This window comes from Elephas maximus, chromosome 4 (genome assembly GCF_024166365.1).
Source record: "Elephas maximus indicus isolate mEleMax1 chromosome 4, mEleMax1 primary haplotype, whole genome shotgun sequence".
Lineage (NCBI taxonomy): Eukaryota > Metazoa > Chordata > Mammalia > Proboscidea > Elephantidae > Elephas > Elephas maximus.
In genome coordinates this window covers 52,912,974-52,937,402 of record NC_064822.1, presented here as the reverse complement: position 1 = coordinate 52,937,402, position 24,429 = coordinate 52,912,974, and the positions used below count along the sequence as shown (strand labels likewise).

The window sequence follows — 24,429 nt, the reverse complement described above, 5'->3', positions numbered from 1 at the left end:
TCTGTACATTTACTTTGTTTTGTTAAAACAAAAGCAGACAAACAACAAAACAAAGCAAAAAACAAAAACAAAAAAACAAAAATCCCACCAAAAAACTCTTTCAGGGGATTAAATCATTTGGATTGGACAGAATCATTGATATTTGGATCCTTCTTCAGCCAGAGGAAGAACGGAAGAAACGTGAGTACCCTGCTGGCCTTGGTGCAGTGGAAGGAAGCACTCAAATGGCAAGGGACGGGAAAAGAGTGGGCCATTCTCGGTCAGTGTTCTTAATTTCCTTCCGGAGAAGGGTAGAACTAGTGTTGTTGCTCTTTTCCCATGAAGAGTGGGATGCCTGAGGCCTCCCGTTTTCAGAGATACTTGCAGCTCTTTCTGGATCCTTCTGTTAGAAGTCTAAGTTTCTTTTAACCCTGATCCCTTATGCTGTCTTCACCATCATCTTTCTGTCTGCCTGGGCAGCTTTACACACAGAATCTTCTGCATGAGCCCCAAATTATAATTTCTAACATTTCTATAGTGCTTTTCTTTTCACAGTTACAGCGCTATTTTAGATCCCTGTGAAGTAGGTATGGAGCTCAAGGGTAGGGTTCTTTATCCTCAGTTTAGAGATGGAGAGGCTAAAGCACAGGTAATTTCACTGACTTGCCCAGGAACACACAGCAAATTTAGTGATGTAGTCAGGACTAGAACCTGGATTTCCCAGCTTTAAAGCCATTGATCTACTATGTTGTTGGTTGTAAATGTGTAGCTGTTGCCACTGTATTTTAGTGCAGCTTATATCATGTTAACCTGTTATGCATTCTCCTTAGAAAACCTCATTATTAAAGACAAATTTATTAGAAGATGGGTACACAAAGAAGGCTTTAGTGGTTTGAAGAGGTATGTGATTGCTGCCGAGGATAAGGAGCTTGAAGCCAAGATTGCCGTGGTTGAAAAGTATAATATAAGGATTCCAGAACTGGTGGAAAGGATAGGAAGATGCCATATAGAAGATTTGGACTTTGCAGGTAAGGAAAACAGTTCTTAAATTCCCACCAGGAGAAGGAACACATGTTCTTCAGATGCTTCTTGCCTGCATGAAATACCAGTTATTGGCATTAAGAGAAAGGGGATTGAAGTTGTCATTCATTAGGGGCTCTTTACTTCTGTTCTACTTCCAAGCCGGTAGAGCAGGGTTTTCTAACCTGAATGTAACCATCGTGTAACTGTGGACAAGCAACTCAACCTCTTCTGGGCCTTTGTCCCTTTATCTGTAAAATACAGGAGGTGGATAGTCACTTAGAGCTCTGGAATGGTATTCTGAGACGTACTACTTCTCCTGCAGCTAATTTTCTACTTTTCTCATTTATTAATGTATTTATTTTTGATTGTGGTTTCATTTTTTTTCCCAAGGCTACACATAGGCAAGAAAATGTAGTTAGGGTTTTAAGAGTATATTAGAAAGCATATAGTTCCCCCCTTCCCCCCTTTTTTCCTTCCCTGTCAAGTCTCCATCTAACGGCTGTGTTTTAATTCTAGAGTACATTTTGGGCACTGTGCACAAAGCCAAGGGATTGGAGTTTGATACAGTGCATGTCTTGGATGATTTTGTGAAAGTGCCTTGTGCCAGGCATAATCTCGCACAGCTCCCCCACTTCAGAGTTGGTAAGGAGATTGGTTACACTCTTCTGTTTAAGCCATTAAAAGTTCATGGGGATGCTTCCTCTTGACTGCCTTACTTTCTGTTGGATGGTGTGGCCTCCTGGTATGACCCCTCTAGAAGAAAAAAACACCTCCTAGTCCTAACTCTTAGTTCTTATACTGTGGTTTTTAGAAAAACCAAACCTTCACAAGGTCCACCTCTCTAAGGGCTGTTTGTTTGTAGGGAGGTTATGCTTTTTGTGGCTACTTACAGGCATTTCTCTTCAGCTTTGAGTGCTTTACCATCAGACACCAGGTGACTTAGCCTCATAAAAGCTTGAAAGTTTTATGTAGTTTCTCACCAAGATCCTTTTTTCTTTAATCTGCCCTCTTTTTAATAAAGAGATCAGAAAATCATAAAAGGTGAAATAGTGAGTACTCTATCATTTGTTTGCTTTTTTGTAAATTTATACTCAAGGCTAGTTCTTAAACTCTAAGTATCAGAGTTGTTGTTTTGGTTTTAAATGTTAGAATAAACTCATTTAAAGTTTCCCTAGAAACAAACAAACAAGAACTCTCTATTAACCATGGATTAAAAATTTTGGGGCATAGCATACATTGGAATGCCAAAAACATAAATACTAAAAATTCCTTATCTTGGCTAAATATACTCAAAATGAGGGAAAGACATGATACTGAGTGTAAATTGGAGTAGAATGGGGACAGGAGGTGGCCAGAGAGAGAGAGAGATTAACTGGTTTACTTTTTTGAAGTTTATTTAATTTCTAACCCGCCCCCCCGCCCACTGGTCATTACATGTTTACATAATTTTTTTTGGTAACAGCTTTATTAGTTATAATTCACATACTATACAAATTTACTCATTTAACGTGTACAAGTTGATGGCTTTTAGTATATTTATAGGCCAGTGCTTTTTATTGAATATCTCTGTGCTAAGTATTATGAATGAGAGGAGAGGTGTAAGGCAGTAAAGACTTGTAAATTTACTTTTCTTCCCTGGTTGTCCCATGACAACACAAGACATTTCCAGATTGGACTAGGTAGTACCAGAGAGACAGCATAATGAAATGGAAAGAACGTGGACTTTGGACAGGAGTAGACTGGATGGTGCAAATGCTTAAGCAGTCGACTACCAACAGAAGGGTTACTAGCAGAAAGACTGGCAGTTCACACCCACCCAGACCCACCTCGGAAGACGGGCCTGGCGATCTGCTTCTGAAAGGTCATAGCCTTGAAAAAACCCTATAGAGCGGTTCTACTCGGCACACATGAGTCGCCATGAGTTGGAATCAACTTGATAGCACCTAACAGCGATGCCAGACTTGGGTTCAAATCGTGGACACTTGATAAACTATGGCCTTGTTTGTTTAAGTGATTTACCATCTTAGTTTCCTTATTAGGCTTACAGGATTGTCGTGAGGATAACTGAGATAATGAATGTACATATTTACTTGGTATATCACATGTGTTGAATAACGAACAAACTTCCAGGATTACCTATAGTAGGACTAAATAAAACTCAGTGTACTCTACCATTAGCCTGTCAGGCTTTTGGAGTTGGTGTGTATAGGAAAAGTTTGTGTATACTGCCAGCAAATTGTGAGGGGATGTTTTTTGGTGGGGAAGGGTGAAGGGTAGTAAACATTCAGATAAGAACGTAAATTTTTATCAGCAGTCTTTTGACGTTATATGTATTTTTCCTTTCCTTTCTTTAGAGTCATTTTCTGAGGATGAATGGAATTTACTGTATGTTGCAGTGACTCGTGCCAAGAAGCGCCTCATCATGACCAAATCATTGGAAAACATTTTGACTTTGGCTGGGGTAAGAGACATGGATACCAAAAAAAAAAAAAAAAAAAAAATCCACTGCCGTGAAGTCAATTTCGACCGTAGCGATCCTATAAGGACAGAGTAGAACGGCTCTATAGGGTTTCCTAGGCTGTGATCTTTACGGAAATAGACTGCCACCTATTTTTTCCCTGTGAAGCCTCTAGTGGGTTCGAACTGCTGACAGGTTAACAGCCAAGCACTTTAACCACTGTGCCACCAGGGCTCCGAGACATGGGTAGCCTGAGTTAATTTAACCATGTTTGAATTTGGCTTAGTTTGAATAAGGGATCACCCCGTAGGCATTCAAAAGCCTTTAGGTCAGGAGCTGGAGTACAGCTCCTGTATGTACAGAGGCCAGTTGTTAGTGCAAGAAGTATTCCAACCAAACAAACAAGACGTGGGTTCTTTTCAAATTTTATTTTAAAAGTTTTTTTTTTTTTTAAACATCAACCGTGTTCATGTATTGCTTCATTTTTCCCTTGCTTAGTTAATTCTCAACATCCTTGGGGGGAAAAAAGGCAAGAATGTTTTCTATGCCTAAAATTCTTCCCTCCCATGCCCTAGACCCTTTAGAAATGGCAGCTGCCACCACCAATAGGCTTCTCTGAAGGCATATGTCCTTGCAGGGAAGAATAAGTGTTTAGTCCCCTGGCCTCTTGTCACTAGCTAACATGCAGAAAAGTGAGCTTAGTCAACCCTCACTCTTTACCCTTCACAAACCAAGTGTTTCCCCTCCTCTCTTTACGTACTTGTATCTTTTCTGCTTTTCACAGGCTAGCTAGAGTAGAAACTATTTAGTCTTTTCAACCCTATTGGAAACTAGAACAGAGATTTGAGCTAATATTACTATTTAGTCCATCTTTCCCTGAGCCAAAAATGCTTATGCCTGAAACCTAAAACTTAAATATAAAAGTTAATATAAATACACCTTTATTCTTTAGCTATCTCCAAAACAAACAGTTTTGTCTAGCAGGATGATTTATTCAGAGTGCCGTCTTGTCCTGTTCTCTCAGGGAATTGAGAAATACTAGAAGCTGTAGAGTCTAAGCATTGTAGCTAACGGCTTCACACCTTGTGGGAAGGGTAGTACCTCTGTTTTAGTAAATGGTGGCTAGAGTCTCAAAGTTGTTAAGTGGTGCTAAGACAGAACCCTGGTAGTCAAAATTGAACATTTATTGAGTACTTTCTAGGCACTGGGGGTATAATGCTAGGCAACAGAAATTCCGTGCCCTCATAGGCTCCACATTTTAGACAAAGGAACAAACACTGAGTTTGTTTAAACAAATACGTTTCTGTTTGCATTTTTGAGGAAGATAATATTAGGGTTAAAAAGGAAGAAGCTACAAATAAATGCTCTATATGACCCATCACAATGGTGGAGTCTCTTGTGTAAGAAAGACTGGTTACCTTGCACCTGAATCACCCACTGAAGGTTCAAGAGATGGTTTAGAGCAGGGGTCAACAAACTTTGTCAGTAAAGGACCGATAGTAAATATTTTAGGCTTTGTAGGCCATCTGGTCTCTGTTGCAATTACTTAACTCTGTTGTTGTAACAGGAAACAGTCACAGACAATATGTAAACAAATGAGCATGCTGTGTTCCGATAAAACTTAATTTATGAAAACAGGCACTGTACTGGATTTGGCCTACCAGCTGGGGTTTGTTGACTTCTGGTTTGAGATAAATGTGACTTTTCTTAATCTCCAAGCCAGTATCCCAGGAAGTTAAGCAGAATAGTAGTTTTCATGTACAAATAGTCTTAAGAATCACCTGAGGATCTTGTTAAAATATAGATTCTGATTCAGTATGTCTGGGGTAGAAATGTAAATTCTTAGCAGAGGTTTTAACTGAAATGAAACAGTTTGAAGCTCTGGTCAGAACAGAAGGTAGTGGTAGCCAGGCACCATCTAGTCCTGGCCTCAGGGTAGAAGAGGCCGTGGTTCATATGGGCTGGTAGTTCTGTGGACTAGTTTGTTCTATGAGTCTTTGGTTTCCTTCATTCTCTTTTGCTCCAGACAAGTAGAGAACCAATAGTTGTGTCTTAGATGGCCGCTCGTAAGCTTTTAGGTTCCCAGATACTATTCACCAAACTAGGATATAGAACATTATCTTTATGGACTATGTTATGCCAGTTGACTGAGTTGTCCTACGAGACTATGGTCCCAAGCTTTTGAACACAGCAAACCAATCCCATGAGTTGTTTGGTTATGTCCAGGAAGTATCTGTAACTGTGCCCCCATGTGTTTTATTATATATATGAGTATATATGCAGCACACACAAACATGTAATACATATGCCTACAGATACACCTATACATGGACACCCATGTACTCATATGTGCCTTCCTGTACACCTGTTGTTAGGTGCCGTTGGGTCAGTTCCGACTCACAGCGACCCTACGCACAACAGAATGAGACACTTTGCAGTCCTGCGCCATCCTTAAAATCGTTGTTATGATTGAGTCCATTGTTGCAGCCATTGTGTCAGTCCACCTTTCATCTTCTTTTCCCCTGACCCTGTACTTTACCAAGCGTGATGTCCTTTGCCAGGGACTGATCCCTCCTGACAACGTGTCCAAAGTATGTAAGATGCAGTCTCGCCATCCTTACTTCTAAGGAGCATTGTGGTTGTACTTCTTCCAGGACAAATTTGTTCATTCTTTTGGTAGTCCATGGTATATTCAGTATTCTTTGCCAGCACCACAATTCAAAGGTATCACTTCTTCAGTCTTCCTTATTCATTGTCCAGCTTTCACATGCATATGATGCGATTGAAAATACCACGGCTTCGGTCAGGCGCACCCTAGTCTTCAAGGTGACATCTTTGCCTTTCAACATTTTAAAGAGGTCCTTTGCAGCAGATTTGCCCAGTGCAATGCATCTTTTGATTTCTTGACTGCTCCTTCCATAAGTGTTGACCGTGGATCCAAGGAAAATGAAATCCTTGGCAACTTCAGTCTTTTCTTCATGTATCATGCATGATGTTGCTTATGGTCCAGTTGTGAGGATTTTGTTTTCTTTTATGTCGAGGTGCGATCTATACTGAAGGCTGTGGTCTTTGATCTTCGTTAGTAAGTGCTTCAAGTCTTCTTCACTTTCAGCAAGCAAGGTTGTGTCATCTGCATAACACAGGTTGTTAATGAGTCTTCCTCCAGTCCTGATGCCCCGTTCTTCATATAGTCCATCTTCTCGTATTATTTGCTCAGCATACAGATTGAATAGATATGGTGAAAGGATATAACCCTGACGCACACCTTTCCTAGCTTTAAACCCTTCAGTATCCCCTTGTTCTGTCTGAACAGCTACCTCTTGATCTATGTAAGATTCCTCGTGAGCACAATTAACTGTTCTGTAATTCCCATTTTTTGCAGTGTTATCCATAATTTGTTATGATCCACACAGTCAAATGCCTTTATGCAATAGTCAGTAAAACACAGGTAAACATCCTTCTGGTATTCCCTGCTTTCAGCAAGGATCCATTTGACATCAGCAATGATATCCCTGGTTCCACGTCCTCTTCTGAAACCAGCCTGAATTTCTGGCAGTTCCCTGCTGATATATTGCTGCAGCTACTTTTAAATGATCTTCAGCAAACTTCTACTTGCATGTGATATTAATGATATTGTTTGATAATTTCCATATTCGGTTGGATCACCTTGGGAATAGGCATAAATATGGATCTCTTTCTGTTGGTTGGCCAGGAAGCTGTTTTCCATATTTCTTGGCACAGACGAGTAAGCACCTCCAGCGCTGCATCTGTTGGTTCAAACACCTCAGTTGATACCTGGTCAATTCCTGGAGCCTTGTTTTTCACCAGTGCCTGCAGTACAGCTTGGGCTTCTTCCTTCAGTACCATCAGTTCCTGATCATATGCTACCCTTGAAATGGTTGAACCTTGACTAATTCTTTTTGGTATAATGACTCTGTGTATTCCTTCCATCTTCTTCTGATGCTTCCTGCATCATTTAGTATTTTCCCCATAGAATCCTTTACTGTTACAACTTCAGGCTTGAATTTTTTCTTCAGTTCTTTCAGCTTGAGAAATGCCAAGTGTGTTCTTCCCTTTTGGTTTTCTATCTCCAGCTCTTTGCACAAGTCATTATAATACTTTGTCTTCTCAAGCGACCCTTTGAAATCTTATGTTCAGTTCTTTTATATCATCATTTCTTCCTTTTGCTTTAGCTGCTCGACGTTCAAGAGCAAGTTTCAGAGCCGCTTCTGACAGCCGTCTTGGTCTTTTCTTTCTTCCCTGTCTTTTCAATGACCTCTTGCTTTCTTCATGTATGGTGTCCTTAATGTCATTTCACAACTCGTCTGGTCTTCGGTCATTAGTGTTCAGCGCGTCAAAACTATTCTTGAGATGAGCTCTAAATTCAGGTGGAATATACTCAAGGTCGTCTTTTGGCTCTTGTGGACTTGCTCTGATTTTCTTCAGTTTCAGCTTGGACTTGCATATGAGCGATTAATTAATGGTCTGTTCCACAGTTGGCCCCTGGCCTTGTTCTGACTGATGATATTGAGCTTTTCCATCATCTCTTTCCACAGATGTAGTCGATTTGATTCCTGTGTGTTCGATCTGGCGAGGTCCATGTGTACAGTCACTGTTTATGTTGGTGAAAAAAGGTATCTGCAATGAAGAAGTCATTGGTCTTGCAAAATTCTGTCATTCAATCTCCAGCATTGTTTCTATCACCAAGGCCATATTTTCCAACTACCAATCCTTCTTCTTTGTTTCCAGCTTTTACATTCCAATCACCAATAATTATCAATGCATCCTGATTGCCTGTTCGATCAATTTCAGACTGCAGCAGCTGATAAAAATCTCCAATTTCTTCATCTTTGGCCTTAGTGGTTGGTGGGTAAGTTTGAATAATAGTCATATGAACTGGTCTTCTTTGTAGGTGTTTGGATATTATCGTATCACTGACAGCGTTGCACTTCAGGATAGATCTTGAAATGTTCTTTTTGGAGATGAATGCAACGCCATTCCTCTTCAAGTTGTCATTCCCGGCCTAGTATACTATATGATGTCCAATTCAAAATGGCTGATACCAGTCCACTTCAACTCACTAATGCCTAGGATATCAGTGTTTATGCATTCCGTTTCATTTTTGATGATTTCCAGTTTTCCTAGATTCATGCTTTGTACATTCAAGGTTCCGATTATTAACGCATGTTTGCTGGTGTTTCTTCTCATTTTTGAGTCATGCCACATCAGCAAATGAAGGTCCTGAATGTTTTACTTCATCTGTATCGTTAAGGTCGACTGTACTTTGAGGAGGCAGCTCTTCCTCAGTCGTCTTTTGAGTGCCTTCCAACCTGGGGGATCATCTTCTGGCACTATATCAGACAGTGTCCTGCTCCTATTCATAAGGTTTTCACTGGCTGATTCTTTTCGGAAGTAGACTGCCAGGTACTTCTTCTAGCCTGTGTCAAGTCTGGAAGCTCAGCTGAAACCTGTCCTCCATGGGTGACCCTGCTGGTACCTGAATATTGGTGGCATAGCTTCCAGCATCATAGCAACACAATACGACAAACTGACAGACATGTGGGGGCCTACGTATATATATACCTGTGTAACCATACATATTTTTTCGTTCCTACTGTTGCAAAATTATGTATAACATTTACCAAAACTGTCCCATATGCTTCCTAATCTCATCATTTACTTTTTTTTTTTATTAACTTTCATTAAGCTTCAAGTGAACGTTTACAAATCCAATCAGTCTGTCACATATAAGTTTACATACATCTTACTCCGTACTCCCACTTGCTCTCCCCCTATTGAGTCAGCCCCTTCAGTCTCACCTTTCGTGAGAATTTTGCCGGCTTCCCTCTCTCTCTATCCTCCCATCCCCTCTCCAGACAAGAGTTGCCAACACAATCTCAAGTGTCCACCTGATATAATTAGCTCACTCTTCATCAGCGTCTCTCTCCCACCTGCTGACCAGTCCCTTTCATGTCTGATGAGTTGTCTTCGGGGATGGTTCCTGTCCTGTGCCAACAGAAGGTCTGGGGACCATGGCCGCCGGGATTCCTCTAGTCTCAGTCAGACCATTAAGTTTGGTCTTTTTATGAGAATTTGGAGTCTGCATCCCACTGATCTCCTGCTCCCTCAGGGGTTCTCTGCTGTGCTCCCTGTCAGGGCAGTCATCGATTGTGGCTGGGCACCAACTAGTTCTTCTGGTCTCAGGATGATGTAGGTCTCTGGTTCATGTGGCCCTTTCTGTCTCTTGGGCTCTTAGTTGTCGTGTGGCCTTGGTGTTCTTCATTTTCCTTTGCTCCAGGTGGGTTGAGACCAATTGATGCATCTTAGATGGCCACTTGTTAGCATTTAAGACCCCAGACGCCACATTTCAAAGTGGGATGCAGAATGATTTCATAATAGAATTATTTTGCCAATTGACTTAGAAGTCCCCTCAAACCATGTGCCCCAGACCCCCACCCCTGCTCCGCTGACCTTTGAAGCATTCATTTTATCCCGGAAACTTCTTTGCTTTTGGTCCAGTCCAACTGAGCTGACCTTCCATGTATTGAGTGTTGTCTTTCCCTTCACCTAAAGCAGTTCTTATCTACTGATTATTCAGTAAAAAACCCTCTCCCACCCTCCCTCCCTCCCCGCCTCGTAACCACAAAAGTATGTGTTCTTCTCAGGTTTACTATTTCTCAAGATCTTATAATAGTGGTCTTATACAATATTTGTCCTTTTGCCTCTGACTAATTTCGCTCAGCATAATGCCTTCCAGGTTCCTCCATGTTATGAAATGTTTCAGAGATTCGTCACTGTTCTTTATCGATGCGTAGTATTCCATTGTGTGAATATACCACAATTTATTTACCCATTCATCCGTTGATGAACACCTTGGTTGCTTCCAACTTTTTGCTATTGTAAACAGTGCTGCAATAAACATGGGTGTGCATATATCTGTTTGTGTAAAGGCTCTTGTATCTCTAGGGTATATTCCGAGGAGTGGGATTTCTGGGTTGTATGGTAGTTCTATTTCTAACTGTTTAAGATAAAGCCAGATAGATTTCCAAAGTGGTTGTACCATTTTACATTCCCACCAGCGGTGTATAAGAGTTACAATCTCTCCGCAGCCTCTCCAACATTTATTATTTTGTGTTTTTTGGATTAATGCCAGCCTTGTTGGAGTGAGATGGAATCTCATCGTAGTTTTAATTTGCATTTCTCTAATGGCTAATGATCGAGAGCATTTTCTCATGTATCTGTTAGCTGCCTGAATATCTTCTTTAGTGAAATGTGTGTTCATATCCTTTGCCCACTTTTTGATTGGGCTGTTTATCTTTTTGTGGTTGAGTTTTGACAGAATCATGTAGATTTTAGAGATCAGGCGCTGGTCGGAGATGTCATAGCTGAAAATTCTTTCCCAGTCTGTAGGTGGTCTTTTTACTCTTTTGGTGAAGTCTTTAGATGAGCATAGGTGTTTGATTTTTAGGATCTCCCAGTTATCGGGTTTCTCTTCATCATTTTTGGTAATGTTTTGTATTCTGTTTATGCCCTGTATTAGGGCTCCTAGGGTTGTCCCTATTTTTTCTTCCATGATCTTTATCGTTTTAGTCTTTATGTTTAGGTCTTTGATCCACTTGGAGTAAGTTTTTGTGCATGGTGTAAGGTATGGGTCCTGTTTCATTTTTTTGCAAATGGATATCCAGTTATGCCAGCACCATTTGTTAAAAAGGCTATCTTTTCCCCAATTAACTGACTCTGGTCCTTTGTCAAATATCAGCTGCTCATACGTGGATGGATCTATATCTGGGTTCTCAATTCTGCTCCATTGATCTATGTGTCTGTTGTTGTACCAGTACCAGGCTGTTTTGATTACTGTGGCTGTATAATAGGTTCTGAAATCAGGTAGAGTGAGACCTCCCACTTTCTTCTTCTTTTTCAGTAATGCTTTACTTATCCGAGACTTCTTTCCCTTCCATATGAAGTTGGTGATTTGTTTCTCCAACACATTAAAAAATGACATTGGAATTTGGATCGGAAGTGCATTGTATGTATAGATGGCTTTTGGTAGAATAGACATTTTTACTATGTTAAGTCTTCCTATCCATGAGCAAGGTATGTTTTTCCACTTAAGTATGTCCTTTTGAATTTCTTGTAGTAGAGCTTTGTAGTTTTCTTTGTATAGGTCTTTTCCATCCTTGGTAAGATTTATTCCTAAGTATCTTATCTTCTTGGGGGCTACTGTGAATGGTATTGATTTGGTTATTTCCTCTTCGGTGTTCTTTTTGTTGATGTAGAGGAATCCAAGTGATTTTTGTATGTTTATTTTATAACCTGAGACTCTGCCAAACTCTTCTATTAGTTTCAGTAGTTTTCTGGAGTATTCCTAAGGGTTTTCTGTGTATATAATCATGTCATCTGCAAATAGTGATAACTTTACTTCTTCCTTGCCAATCTGGATACCTTTTATTTCTTTGTCTAGCCTAATTGCCCTGGCTAGGACTTCCAGCACGATGTTGAATAAGAGCGGTGATAAAGGGCATCCTTGTCTGGTTCCCGTTCTCAAGGGAAATGCTTTCAGGTTCTCTCCATTTAGAGTGATATTGGCTGTTGGCTTTGCATAGATGCCCTTTATTATGTTGAGGAATTTTCCTTCAATTCCAATTTTGGTAAGAGTTTTTATCATAAATGGGTGTTGGACTTTGTCAAATGCCTTTTCTGCATCAATTGATAAGATGATGTGGTTTTTGTCTTTTGTTTTATTTATGTGATGGATTGCATTAATGGTTTTTCTAACATTAAACCAGCCTTGCATACCTGGTATAAATCCCACTTGATCATGGTGAATTATTTTTTTGATGTGTTGTTGGATTCTATTGGCTAGAATTTTGTTGAGGATTTTTGAATCTATGTTCATGAGGGATATAGGTCTATAATTTTCTTTTTTGTAATGTCTTTACCTGGTTTTGGTATCAGGGAGATGGTGGCTTCATAGAATGAGCTGGGTAGTATTCCGTCATTTTCTATGCTTTGGAATACCTTCAGAAGTATTGGTGTTAAGTCTTCTCTGAAAGTTTGGTAGAACTCTGCAGTGAAGCCGTCCGGGCCAGGGCTTTTTTTTGTTGGGAGTTTTTTGATTACCGTTTCAATCTGTTTTTTTGTTATGGGCCTATTTAGTTGTTCTACTTCTGAATGTGTTAGTTTAGGTAGGTAGTGTTTTTCCAGGAATTCATCCATTTCTTCTAGGTTTTCAAATTTGTTAGAGTACAATTTTTCCTAATAATCTGAAATGATTCTTTTAATTTCATTTGGTTCTGTTGTGATGTGGTCCTTCTCGTTTCTTATTCGGGTTATTTGTTTCCTTTCCTGTATTTCTTTAGTCAGTCTAGCCGATGGTTTATCAATTTTGTTAATTTTTTCAAAGAACCAGCTTTTGGCTTCGTTAATTCTTTCAATTGTTTTTCTGTTCTCTAATTCATTTAGTTCAGCTCTAATTTTTATTATTTGTTTTCTTCTGGGGCCTGATGGATTCTTTTGTTGCTCACTTTCTATTTGTTCAAGTTGTAGGGACAGTTCTCTGATTTTGGCTCTTCTTTTTGTATGTGTGTATTTATCGATATAAATTGGCCTCTGAGCGCTGCTTTTGCTGTGTCCCAGAGGTTTTGGTAGGAAGTATTTTCATTCTCGTTGCTTTCTATGAATTTCCTTATTCCCTCCTTGATGGCTTCTATAACCCAGTCTTTTTTCAGGAGGGTATTGTTCATTTTCCAAGTATTTGATTTCTTTTCCCTGGTTTTTCTGTTATTGATTTCTAGTTTTATTCCCTTGTGGTCTGAGAAGATGCTTTGTAATATTTCGATGTTTTGGACTCTGCAAAGGTTTGTTTTATGACCTAATATGTGGTCTATTCTAGAGAATGTTCCATGTGCGCTAGAAAAAAAAGTATACTTTGCAGCAGTTGGGTGGAGAGTTCTGTATAAGTCAATGAGGTCAAGTTGGTTGATTGTTGTAAGTAGATCTTCCGTGTCTCTGTTGAGCTTCTTACTGGATGTCCTGTCCTTCTCCGAAAGTGGTGTGTTGAAGTCTCCTACTATAATTGTGGAGGTATCTATCTCACTTTTCAATTCTGTTAAAATTTGATTTATGTATCTTGCAGCCCTGTCATTGGGTGCATAAATATTTAATATGGTTATGTCTTCCTGATCAATTGTCCCTTTTATCATTATATAGTGTCCTTCTTTATCCTTTGTGGCGGATTTAAGTCTAAAGTCTATTTTGTCAGAAATTAATATTGCTACTCCTTTTTTGCTTATTGTTTGCTTGATATATTTTTTTCCATCCTTTGAGTTTTAGTTTGTTTGTGTCTCTAAGTCTAAGGTGTGTCTCTTGTAGGCAGCATATAGATGGATCGTGTTTCTTTATCCAGTCTGTGACTCTCTGTCTCTTTATTGATGCATTTAGTCCATTTACATTCAGCGTAATTATAGATAAATAAGTTTTTAGTGCTGTCATTTTGATGCCTTTTTATGTGTGTGGTTGACAATTTCATTTTTCCACATACTTTTTTGTGCTGAGACGTTTTTCTTAGTAAATTGTGAGATCCTCATTTTCATAGTGTTTGACTTCATGTTAGTTGAGTCGTTACGTTTTTCTTGGCTTTTATCTTGAGTTATAGAGTCGTTATACCTTTTTGTGGTTACCTTATTATTTACCCCTATTTTTCTAAGTAAAAACCTATCTTGTATTGTTCTATATCGCCTTGTATCACTCTCCATCTGGCAGTTCAATGCCTCCTATATTTAGTCCCTCTTTTTGATTATTGTGATCTTTTACCTATTGACTTCCATGATTACCTGTTATGTGTATTTTTTTTTTTAATTAATCTTAATTTGTTTGTTTTTGTGATTTCCCTATTTGAGTTGATATCAGGACGTTCTGTTTTGTGTCCTTGTATTGTGCTGATATCTGATATTGGTTTTCTGACCAAACAATATCCTTTAGTATTTCTTGTAGCTTTGGTTTGGTTTTTGCAAATTCTCTAAACTTGTGTTTACCTTAATTTCGCCTTCATATTTCAGAGAGAGTTTTGCTGGATATATGATCCTTGGCCTGCAGTTTTTCTACTTCAGTGCTCTGTATAAGTTGTCCCATTCCCTTCTTGCCTGCATGGTTTCTGCTGAGTAGTCTGAACTTATTCTTATTGATTCTCCCTTGAAGGAAACCTTTCTTTTCTCCCTGGCTGCTTTTAAAATTTTCTGTTTATCTTTGGTTTTGGCGAGTTTGATGATAATATGTCTTGGTGTTTTTCTTTTTGGATCAGTCTTAAATGGGGTTCGATGAGCATCTTGGATAGATATCCTTTCGTCTTTCATGATGTCAGGGAAGTTTTCTGTCAGGATTTCCTCAACTATTTTCTCTGTGTTTTCTGTCCTCCCTCCCTGTTCTGGGACTCCAATCACCCGCAGGTTATCCTTCTTGATAGAGTCCCACATGATTCTTAGGGTTTCTTCATTTTTTTAACTTCTTTTATCTGATTTTTTTTCAGGTATGTTGGTGTTGATTCCCTGGTCCTCCAGATGCCCCAGTCTGCATTCTAATTGCTCGAGTCTGCTCCTCTGACTTCCTATTGCGTTGTCTAATTCTGTAATTTTATTGTTAATCTTTTGGATTTCTACATGCTGTGTCTCTATGGATTCTTGCAACTTATTAATTTTTCCACTATGTTCTTGAATAATCTTTTTGAGTTCTTCAACAGTTTTATCAGTGTGTTCCTTGGCTTTTTCTGCAGTTTGCCTTATTTCATTTGTGATGTCTTTAAGCATTCTGTAAATTAGTTTTTTATATTCTGTATCTGATAATTCCAGGATTGTATCTTCATTTGGGAAAGATTTTGATTCTTTTGTTTGGGGGGTTGTAGAAGCTGTCATGGTCTGCTTCTTTAAGTGGTTTGATATGGATTGCTGTCTCTGAGCCATCACTGGGAAACTAGTTTTTCCAGAAAATCTGCTGCGTCCAGTCCAAATCCCGGCGGGACGGTTCCCCGGCTGGGACGCTGCTCTCCCCGCTCCAAGACCAGTCACTGCCTCCCGGGGACTTCTCCCACCGGCTGCGTCGCCACACCACCTGTGCGAGCCGGCTGGGCCCCCTCCCGGTGATAGTTCGGGGGGTGGAGCTTGTGCCGTACCTGACTGGTACGCTGGCTCCAGGCTCTGAAAACAGTCGCTGCTTCCCCGTATTAGTTCGTTCTCCGTCTCTAAATCTGTGTTTGTTGTTCAGGGTTCGTAGATTGTTATGTATGTGATCGATTCTCTTGTTTTTCCGTGTCTTTGTTGCAAGAGGGATCCGAGGTAGCGTCTGCCTAGTCTGCCATCTTGGCCCCGCCCTCATCATTTACTTTTGTCATATTGTATAGACTTCATCCATATTGGGTATTGCCTTTCCCATCACCAAAAATAGCAAGTGTCTACTATCTAGAAAGTTATTCCCCTTCCTCCCACTCCCATCCATGGCTTTCTGTGTGTATACCTACCTTGATTTTTTATAAAAGCGAGACCGTACAATATTTGTCCTTCTGTGATTGATTTATTTCACTTAAGTTTCTTAATTTAGAGTTCTCCAGAACTTTTACCACTCCCACCCCATTTTTAATGCTGCTGCGTTATTGCAGAAAACTGGGTCAGTTGTCGTATAGAATGTTCCACGTTTTAGATTTGCTTCCTTGTGTGGTTGTATAACTTACTCTGCTGTCGCCTAACCTGGGTTTCCTGTAATAGGAAGTTAGTCATAGAGGCTTGATTAGATATGAGTTTAACTCTTTTAGGAGAAATGCTGCATAGGTGGGGCTGTGTGCTCTGTATTGCAGGAGGCTCATAATATCAGGCTATCTCCCTTTTAGTAATACTAAATGGTTCTCCTTTTTAGTAGACAGAGCTAGGAAATCTGTTTTTTTAAAATTATTATTATTTAAAATTTTTATTGTGCTTTAGGTGAAGGTTTATAGAGCAAATTAGTTTGTCGTTAAGCAATTAATACACGTATTATTTTGTGACATAGGTTGCCAACCCCATAACATGTCAACACTCTGTCCTTCTCAACCTTGGGTTCCCCGTTACCAGCTTTCCTGTCCCCTCCTGCCTTCTCATCCTTGCCCCTGGACTGGTGTGCTCATTTAGTCTCATTTTGTTTCATGGGCCTGGCTAATCTTTGACTGAAGGGTGAACCTCAGGAGTGACTTCAGTACTGAGTTAAAAGGATGTCTTGGGGCCATACTCTTTGGGTTTCTCTAGTCTCTGTTAAGCCAGTAAGTATGGTCTTTTTTTTTTTTTTTTGTGAGTTAGAATTTTGATCTACATTTTTCTCCAGCTCTGTTCAGGACCCTATATCTGTTTTTTGTTTTTAAAAAGGAAAAATCAACAGTTCATATTGATAATTCTAATTCATTTTTTTTTTCTTTTTAAAAAAGCTTTTCATTGTTAAATATGATACAAATACAGAGAACAGCATAAAATGATATACAACTTAAAATTATCATGAGGTAAACATCCACCCAGTTTGGGAGGTGGGATTTGCCAGCATCCGAGTCTGGCTTCCTGGTGGTTCCTCCCAATCATTGCAGTGTTTCTCTCTCCTGAGAGTAGCAATGAGAGTAACTACCATCCCAATTTGTGTGATAACCATTTTCTTACTTTTTCTCAGAGTTTTTTTTTTAACCAAATGTGCACTGCTGAAACTTTTTTTTAAATATACGCTCCCTTCATTCATTCATTTTTTAAAAAAGGCTGCTTTGTATCCGCATTGTCAGAGCCTTTAGCCTTGCCATTTATAACTCTCATTAATTGTAGTACTACAGTCCAATTTAGGTTTAACATTAAAAGGTTTTTACTTCTTTACAGTTGAATCTTTTTTCTTATACTGAAAATCTTGGTTCCTAATAGTATTTACTAACTACTTACTTATATTCTCCTCCTGTATATAAAAGTTTCACAATAATACCAATGTTACTATTAACAGTTAGAATACTGAATGGAATTTAAGATCTCTAATTGCTCCATTTTTCCCACTAACGTTATATAATCAAAATATTATGTTCTAAAGGCACTTGAAATAAATATTTTTTTCCTCCTCTGGTTTTATCACCAATCTGATGTACAGCTAGATGTATTTATTTGCTTATTTTTTATTTATATATGTATATCGAATATATAAAACATATTTATGTTTTCACAGTGAAACTTTTGTAACCAGGTATATTTAGAGAAGTCCCCTGTCTCCTTCAGACCAGTGTCTCCCTCCACCACTGGTAGCTGTTTTTTTTTTAAGTTAGTTTTTAATTTATTCACTATTTCTTTTTTGCAAATGTTAGCAAATACGTATATATTTTCTTTTCTTTTTCACAAAGGTAGCATTCTAACTCCTCTGTACCTCGCTTTTATCACTTAATGATGTAGAAATCACTCTTTATCAGATCAGAGAGCTCTTTTTTGTTCCTTTTTACAGCCGAGTAGTATATCACTGTGTGGATGGACCATGGCTTATGTAGTCCCTCAGTAATGGACGTTGGGTTATTTCCAATCTTTGATTTTAATAATGCTGTGCTGCATAACCTTATGCATGAATCGTTTTGTATTGTTGCCTGTGAATATTTGGGATGAATTTCTAGAAGTGGAATTGCTCGGTAAAGGATAAATGCTTATGTGATTTCTCTAGGTATTGCCAGGCTTTTCCCAGAGGTTGTATCATTCTGGTCTCCCCAGTTATGTATGAGAATTAAATAGGCTTTTCAAAGTTAATTGGAAGTGTATCAGTTGGTTACTATGCACATTTTATGGAGAAAGTGTGCTTTACCTGTAAAACAAAAGAAAATACATAATCAAGAGAAATACTTCCCCTTTGCCAAGGCTGGGGAAGGAAACACCTGCCTGTTCACAGGGGTACTTGGAGGAAGCCCCAGAAATACTGTCCATTCGTGTGAACAGATGTTCATAAGTCTGACAGACTTTGCGTGAGGGGAAGTTCTTCTGCTTTTTCTTTATCACAGCCCATGTCATCACAGGTTAATGATTTAGAGGATATGAAAGCATGTTGTGAACTGTGGGGCTAAGCTTGGTGGCATTTTAGAGACTGAAAGTGAGCCATTGTTTTCCACTGCCTAGAGCCATCAACTTGTCATCTCCCCTATAACCAGGAATGGATTAGGCAGCGTCCTTTTTCTCTGACCGCCTTAGAAAATATAGCTAGGGTGATCAGCAAAAGCCCTTTTTGTTTGCATGCTTCTTTAAAGTTTGAGGAAGTAAAGGTAATCATTATACTGTTGAATGATTAAGTGACACATGGAGTTATGCCAGTTGCTCAAAAACAGCCTCTCAGCCTCCCCAAACCTTGGATTCTTGATTCAGGTCTTAAGTGTGTATTCTTAGAACAGTGCCTAGCACATAGTTGGTGCTCAGCAAGTATTTGCTGAACAGATGAAGTATCTCTTCTCCTTCTGTGTCTGGTCTTTTAACTTTGTTTAAAGAAGCAGCTAGCAGGGTAAAGAGCAAAAGCTCTGGAATCAGAATGCCTAAGTTCACATCCCAGTTCTTCTGTTCACTATCTGTGTGACTTGGGTCAGTTTCTTAACCACTCTGTGTCTGTTTCCTTATCTGTAAAACTGGCATAATGATAATAACTGCACCTTAGAGGAGGTGATGAGAGAAGGATTATTATGAGCTGATGAAACGACTGCATTAACATCACTTGGGAAAAGCTTAGAGGGGACTCAGAGGTGGTTACTGGTCTTTGAGACTTTCAACTCCAGGAGGGAGGTATTGAGGGGGAGACTTTACCATTAAGAAGGGTGAGAAGAACTACGTGGTCATAGTATGCAGTCATTTGTTCAACAGTAATTGTTGAGCACCCTCTACAGAATAGGAGTGCTTTTGAATCATGTGCTTCCTTGTCACTTAGCTTTGCATCTGAAGATTGTAGGAGAGAGAAAGAATTGGTATTGCTTGGTGATTAAGATCACAGACTCTGAATTTAGGCAGACCTGAGTTTGAACCCCACATTTGCCGCATTCTAGCGATGTGATCTTTTGCATAAGTTACTTAATTACTCATTCTGGATCTTTGATCTGTAAAGTAGGGATGGTGGCAGTATCATCCTCCTGAAGTCATTGTTGAGGATTGTATGTGAAGTGCTCTATCTATGAAGTACCTGACTCCTAGTAAGGAGCCAATACCTTTAAAAATAAAACAACTTAACATTTTTTAAGGAGGAAAGGTGTATGTGGTGATATAATGTGCCTTTTGAGTCCTGGAGGCCAGGGGTTAAAATTAAGTTTTTGGTTTTGCTGTTCCTCCCTTGTGATAGTGTTTGCAGCAGCTATTCCCTGTTGTGGAAGTGTTTGCAGTAGCTTACGCAGTTCGATGGAAGCCCCCAGCAGGTACTTGGATGATGTGTTTCCTCATAGTTACAGGTCTTCGTACCTGAGCAAGTATTGGACACCCAAGCTTTCACTGAAGAGGGAGGGTGGCTGGGTTGATTGATTCACCTATTCATTCAGTTAACAAATATTTGATTTATAGTGCCTCTTTTACATTCCAAGCCCTGTAGTTAGTGCCCTGGGATACAGCTAACAAAATAAATAATGTGGTTTCTGATCTCATGGAATTTGCAGTCTCGGCAAGGAGTGGTTAGACGGCTTTAGATGTAGCGGTGAGCTTTGGGGAGAACACGACTGCCACACTTATGTGCGTTCTCTAACGGTACTTTGGGGCAGGTGGCTAGTTCTTATCACTGTCTTTATAAGAGTGCACCAGTGGTTGGCTTGTTTTTTCAAATGGATTGTCTAAAAGTTTTTGTTTTTTAAGCTTTTAGAAGTGGTTAGACTGTAAAATGATTCTAACATTTGCCCAAATGGTGTCCCTCCTCATCTTAAAGATCCCGTTTGTGAGTGGAATTGAAGTTCTCCCCAAAGAGTACATTTAGGGAGATTCCCTATAAGGTGTTTATTTTGGAGGAATTTTATAAATTCTAAAATTAATATGGAAGAACAATGGCCTAAGAATAGACAAGTCAAGGAAGAACAAGATGTGGAGACTTCTGTCTGGATATTATGACTTATTATAAAGTGATAGTATTTAAAGCAGTCTGGTGTTGGTGCAGGAAGAGACAAAAAAGATCAGTGGAACAGATTAGAGAGCTCCCAGGTCACATGAGTGTATGAGAATTTAGTATATGAAAAGGTGATAATATAGATTGATAGGGAAGTTAGTAAGTAGTGCTGAGGTAATTGGCTTTCCATATACCAAAAAACCAAACCCTTTGCCTTTGAGTTGATTCCAACTCCTAGCGACCCTGTAGGACAGAATAGAACTGCCCCATAGGGTTTCCAAAGAGCACCTGGTGGATTTGAACTGCCCACCTTTTGGTTAGCAGCAGTGGCTCTTAACCGCTACGCCACCAGGGTTTCCACTTTCTATATAGAAAAAAGTAAAATTAGATTCTTACCTCATGCCGTTATAAACTCTACAGTGATTAAAGACCTAAACGTAAAAAATTAAAATTTTAAAAGATATTAGAAAAATGCCTCAGAAGAAAGGTTTTCTTAATGAAAATGACATGAAAGTAAGAATCATAAAACAGGTAAATCTGCATCAAAATGTAAAACTTCCCTGTGATAAAATAATAGCTAACATTGTTAATCTTAAAAAAAAAAACCCTTTGAGATGCAATTGTTGCCGTTCTACCAATTTTACAGGTAAGCAAACAGACACAGAGTGGTTAAGTAACTGACCCAAGGTTGCACAGGTAGTGAATAGAAGAACTGGGATGTGAACCTAGGCATTCTGATTCCAGAGCCTTTGCTCTTTAGCTTGTTAGCTGCTGCTTAAATAAAGTTAAAAGACTGGCCACAGAATGTGAAGAGATACTTCTTTCATCCATTTAACAAGCACCGAGCACCATCTGAAGCCTGGTGGTATAGTGGTTATGCATGCAGCTGCTAACTTAAAGGTTGACAGTTTAAATCCACCAGCCACTTTTTGGAAACCTTAGGGGGCAGTTCTGCTCTATCATATAGGGTCACCATGAGTTGGAATTAACTAGATGGCAATGGGTTTGGTTTTGGTTTGAGCACAACTACGTGCTAGACACTTCTAAGGATGTGGCAGCGAACAAAACAGAAATCTCTGCCCTCCTGGAGCATACGTACTTGCAGAAAATATGAGCAATAAAGGTCATAAAGAACTACAGATTAGTAAGCAAGAGACAACCTGATACATATATGGGCAAATGATATAAACAAGAAGTTCACAGAAAATGAAACCACAGTGGCTAGTAAACATGTTAAAAAAAAAAGATACGCAGCCTCTGTAGTAATTAGGACAGTGCAAACTTGGTAAAAATGAAAAAGTTTGATCATTTCAAGTATTGGCAGGGATGATGGGAAGCTGGCACCCTAATGCTCCTGATGGAAGGACAAATTTCACATCTAAGTGAGCACAAGTTCTTAAATTGTGGTCTGGGAACTTTTAGGGTGTTGACACGGCCAAACTGTTTTCATCATACAGTGGAACCTGTGAGAGCCGAAACTCCGGGGGACAGGCTTGTTTTTCTGGATCTTGCAAGTTTTCCACCTCGTAAGACAGGGTGCAGTCTTACCACTTTTCTATTGCTTGTTTTAGTGGAAAACATTTGAGTTTTCCTTCTCTGACAGGTTCCCGCCTTACACAGGTTTTGGCTTTCACAGGTTTTACTGTAATACTAAGATGTTATTTTCCTTTTCACCGTACTGCTCTCACAAGTATGCATTGGTGTTTCCCAGAAGCCACATGACATGTGATGTCGCCACAGATTGATTGCAAAAGCAGTTGTGGGAATCCAGCTAGACATTAAAGAGATTTGCAAAATGTTAAAACAACGCTACTCTTCTCACTTATCTTTATTTTCCATTTTTGAAAAATATAGTTATTTTTCATAACAGTATTTAGGTTAACATACAATGGGTTTATTACTATTTTTAAGTGAAATAAAGTTTAAATTTATGATATGGTAAATATTAATAGATATAAACTCATATAAACAAAAGCTCTTTGGAGCCCTTAGTTTTTAGTAGTATAAAGGGCTTCCGAAACCAAAATGTTTGTGAACTGCTGCTCAAAGTAGTGCTTTTCAAAGAGCCGGTTGCAGTTCATTAATGATTTGTGAAATTAAGTTAGTGGGTTATGTCAAGCTTTAAAAAAAAAGTGAGTTAAAATAAAATCTAAAAAAGAAATCAGAGTATATTACATGTACCATTCAATTATATTTTGTGAAACTTTCATTTTAGTTGTGTGTGTGTGTGTGTGTGTAGAATTATAATGTTAAATGGGTTTCTTGATAAATTTTGAAAGCACCAGCCCTAGAGAAACTCTGGCTGGTGTGAGCAGGGAAACATATACAAAGATATTCATTCTTGCATTAAGATAATTTAGAAACAGTCTAGATTTCCAAAAAAGGAAATGGGTAAGTAAAATGTGAAAGATTGATATGCTAGAATCCTATGTAGCACTTTAAAGAAATTAATTAGATGAGAAGAAAATTAAAAAGTGTAATATTTATGGAAATAAATACATATAAAATGATACTTTATGTTCTTGGAAATGTTTGTGAATATAAAGTTATTTTAGAATGAATTGGAAAGGATATACTCCAAATTTATGATTCTGGTTGCCTTTGGGGAATGGATTGGAGATGACAGGCAAAGGGGACTTTAGCAAAATCTATAATTTTATTTTAAAGAAGGATTTCACGTGGTTAGTTATCATCTTATTGGTGGATGCACGGGTGTTTACATATTTTCTGGGTTTTTTTGTAGCAAGTAGGTAGCTCCTGCAAAAGAAAAAACCAAACAAATGGTAATGTTGGACATAAATAAATGGTAATGTTGGACATAGATTGTGAAAAAATTAAATAGGTATAATCCAGGAAATAAGAAATTATAATAATTTATTTGATCAACAAATTTACTGTCCTGCTAGTACCAGGTACTATGTTCAGCTCCTCAGGGGCAGCAGCGAATCAGACATTGGCGTCAGAATCTTGTGACATTTACAGTCTAGGAGGTAATGAACATTGGGTGCTCACTGTATGACAGGCACTGAGCACTTCGCATGTATTGTTGTATTTCTTCTTTATAACAACCATATGAAGTCAGTACTCTGTTATCTGCATTTTACAGATAAAGAAACTGAGGTGTAAAGAAGTTAAGTAATTTGTTCACTAGTGTAGCCAAGGTATGGGAAGATGGAAATATTCAGGGTTGATTTGGGCAAGTCTTTTTAAGGTCTTCTGTTTCAGCTTACCTGGGTTGTAAAGTGAATATACAAATAACTTATTACATTATTTAGTTTGGTACAGGTTAACATAAGAAAACCCGGAAATAGTCCTGAAATATCATTGTGGTTTTGCATGTTTGTCCATTAAAACTCTTTTTAAACTAGCAATTTTGCCAAGAAGTTGTTTAGACTGCTTTAAGTGTCTTTTCTTGGAGGTAACCTTAAGGACAGGGAAAAGGTAGAGAAACTAGGGAAAACTGGGCAGCCAGTGCTTTATTCATTCTAGGACATGAACAGTATCTAAAAAGTGTTTAAAGCCCCTTAGCTATTGAAGTTTCCAAGAGAATGTAGCATAGGTGTTGCCATTAATTCTCTTTCTCACTGTTTTCCTTCTCAGGAGTACTTCTTGCAAGCAGAGCTGACAAGTAATGTTTTAAAAACAGGAGTGGTTTGCTGCTGTGTAGGGCAGTGCAACAATGTCATTCCTGTAGACACCGTCCTCACAATGAAGAAACTCCCCATCACTTATGTATGTGATTCTTGGCAGCAACTTTCACTTTATTAGAGTTTAATTTAGTCCTTTAAGTTTTGTTGCATGTGAGCTGTGTACTTATCTGGATTGTGGGTGAGGGAGATAAAAGAAGTTTTTTTGAGAATTCCTTTAGGATGTGTTAGAGGCCTTTTGTATGTAAG

The 24,429-nt window shown here is 38.8% G+C and overlaps 1 protein-coding gene across 4 annotated transcripts in view; it reads left to right on the top strand.

Moving 5' to 3' along the window:
* The window catches only part of FBH1 (F-box DNA helicase 1), a 74,808-nt gene that overhangs the window by 47,752 nt on the left and 2,627 nt on the right, over window positions 1-24,429 (top strand). For all 4 annotated transcript variants that reach the window (XM_049882050.1, XM_049882047.1, XM_049882049.1 and 1 more), the window contains 5 exons: window positions 105-180; window positions 810-1,007; window positions 1,519-1,644; window positions 3,357-3,463; window positions 24,134-24,265. In XM_049882050.1, coding sequence (XP_049738007.1) covers window positions 105-180; window positions 810-1,007; window positions 1,519-1,644; window positions 3,357-3,463; window positions 24,134-24,265 — 639 coding nt within the window. The remainder of the gene's footprint in view (window positions 1-104; window positions 181-809; window positions 1,008-1,518; window positions 1,645-3,356; window positions 3,464-24,133; window positions 24,266-24,429) is intronic.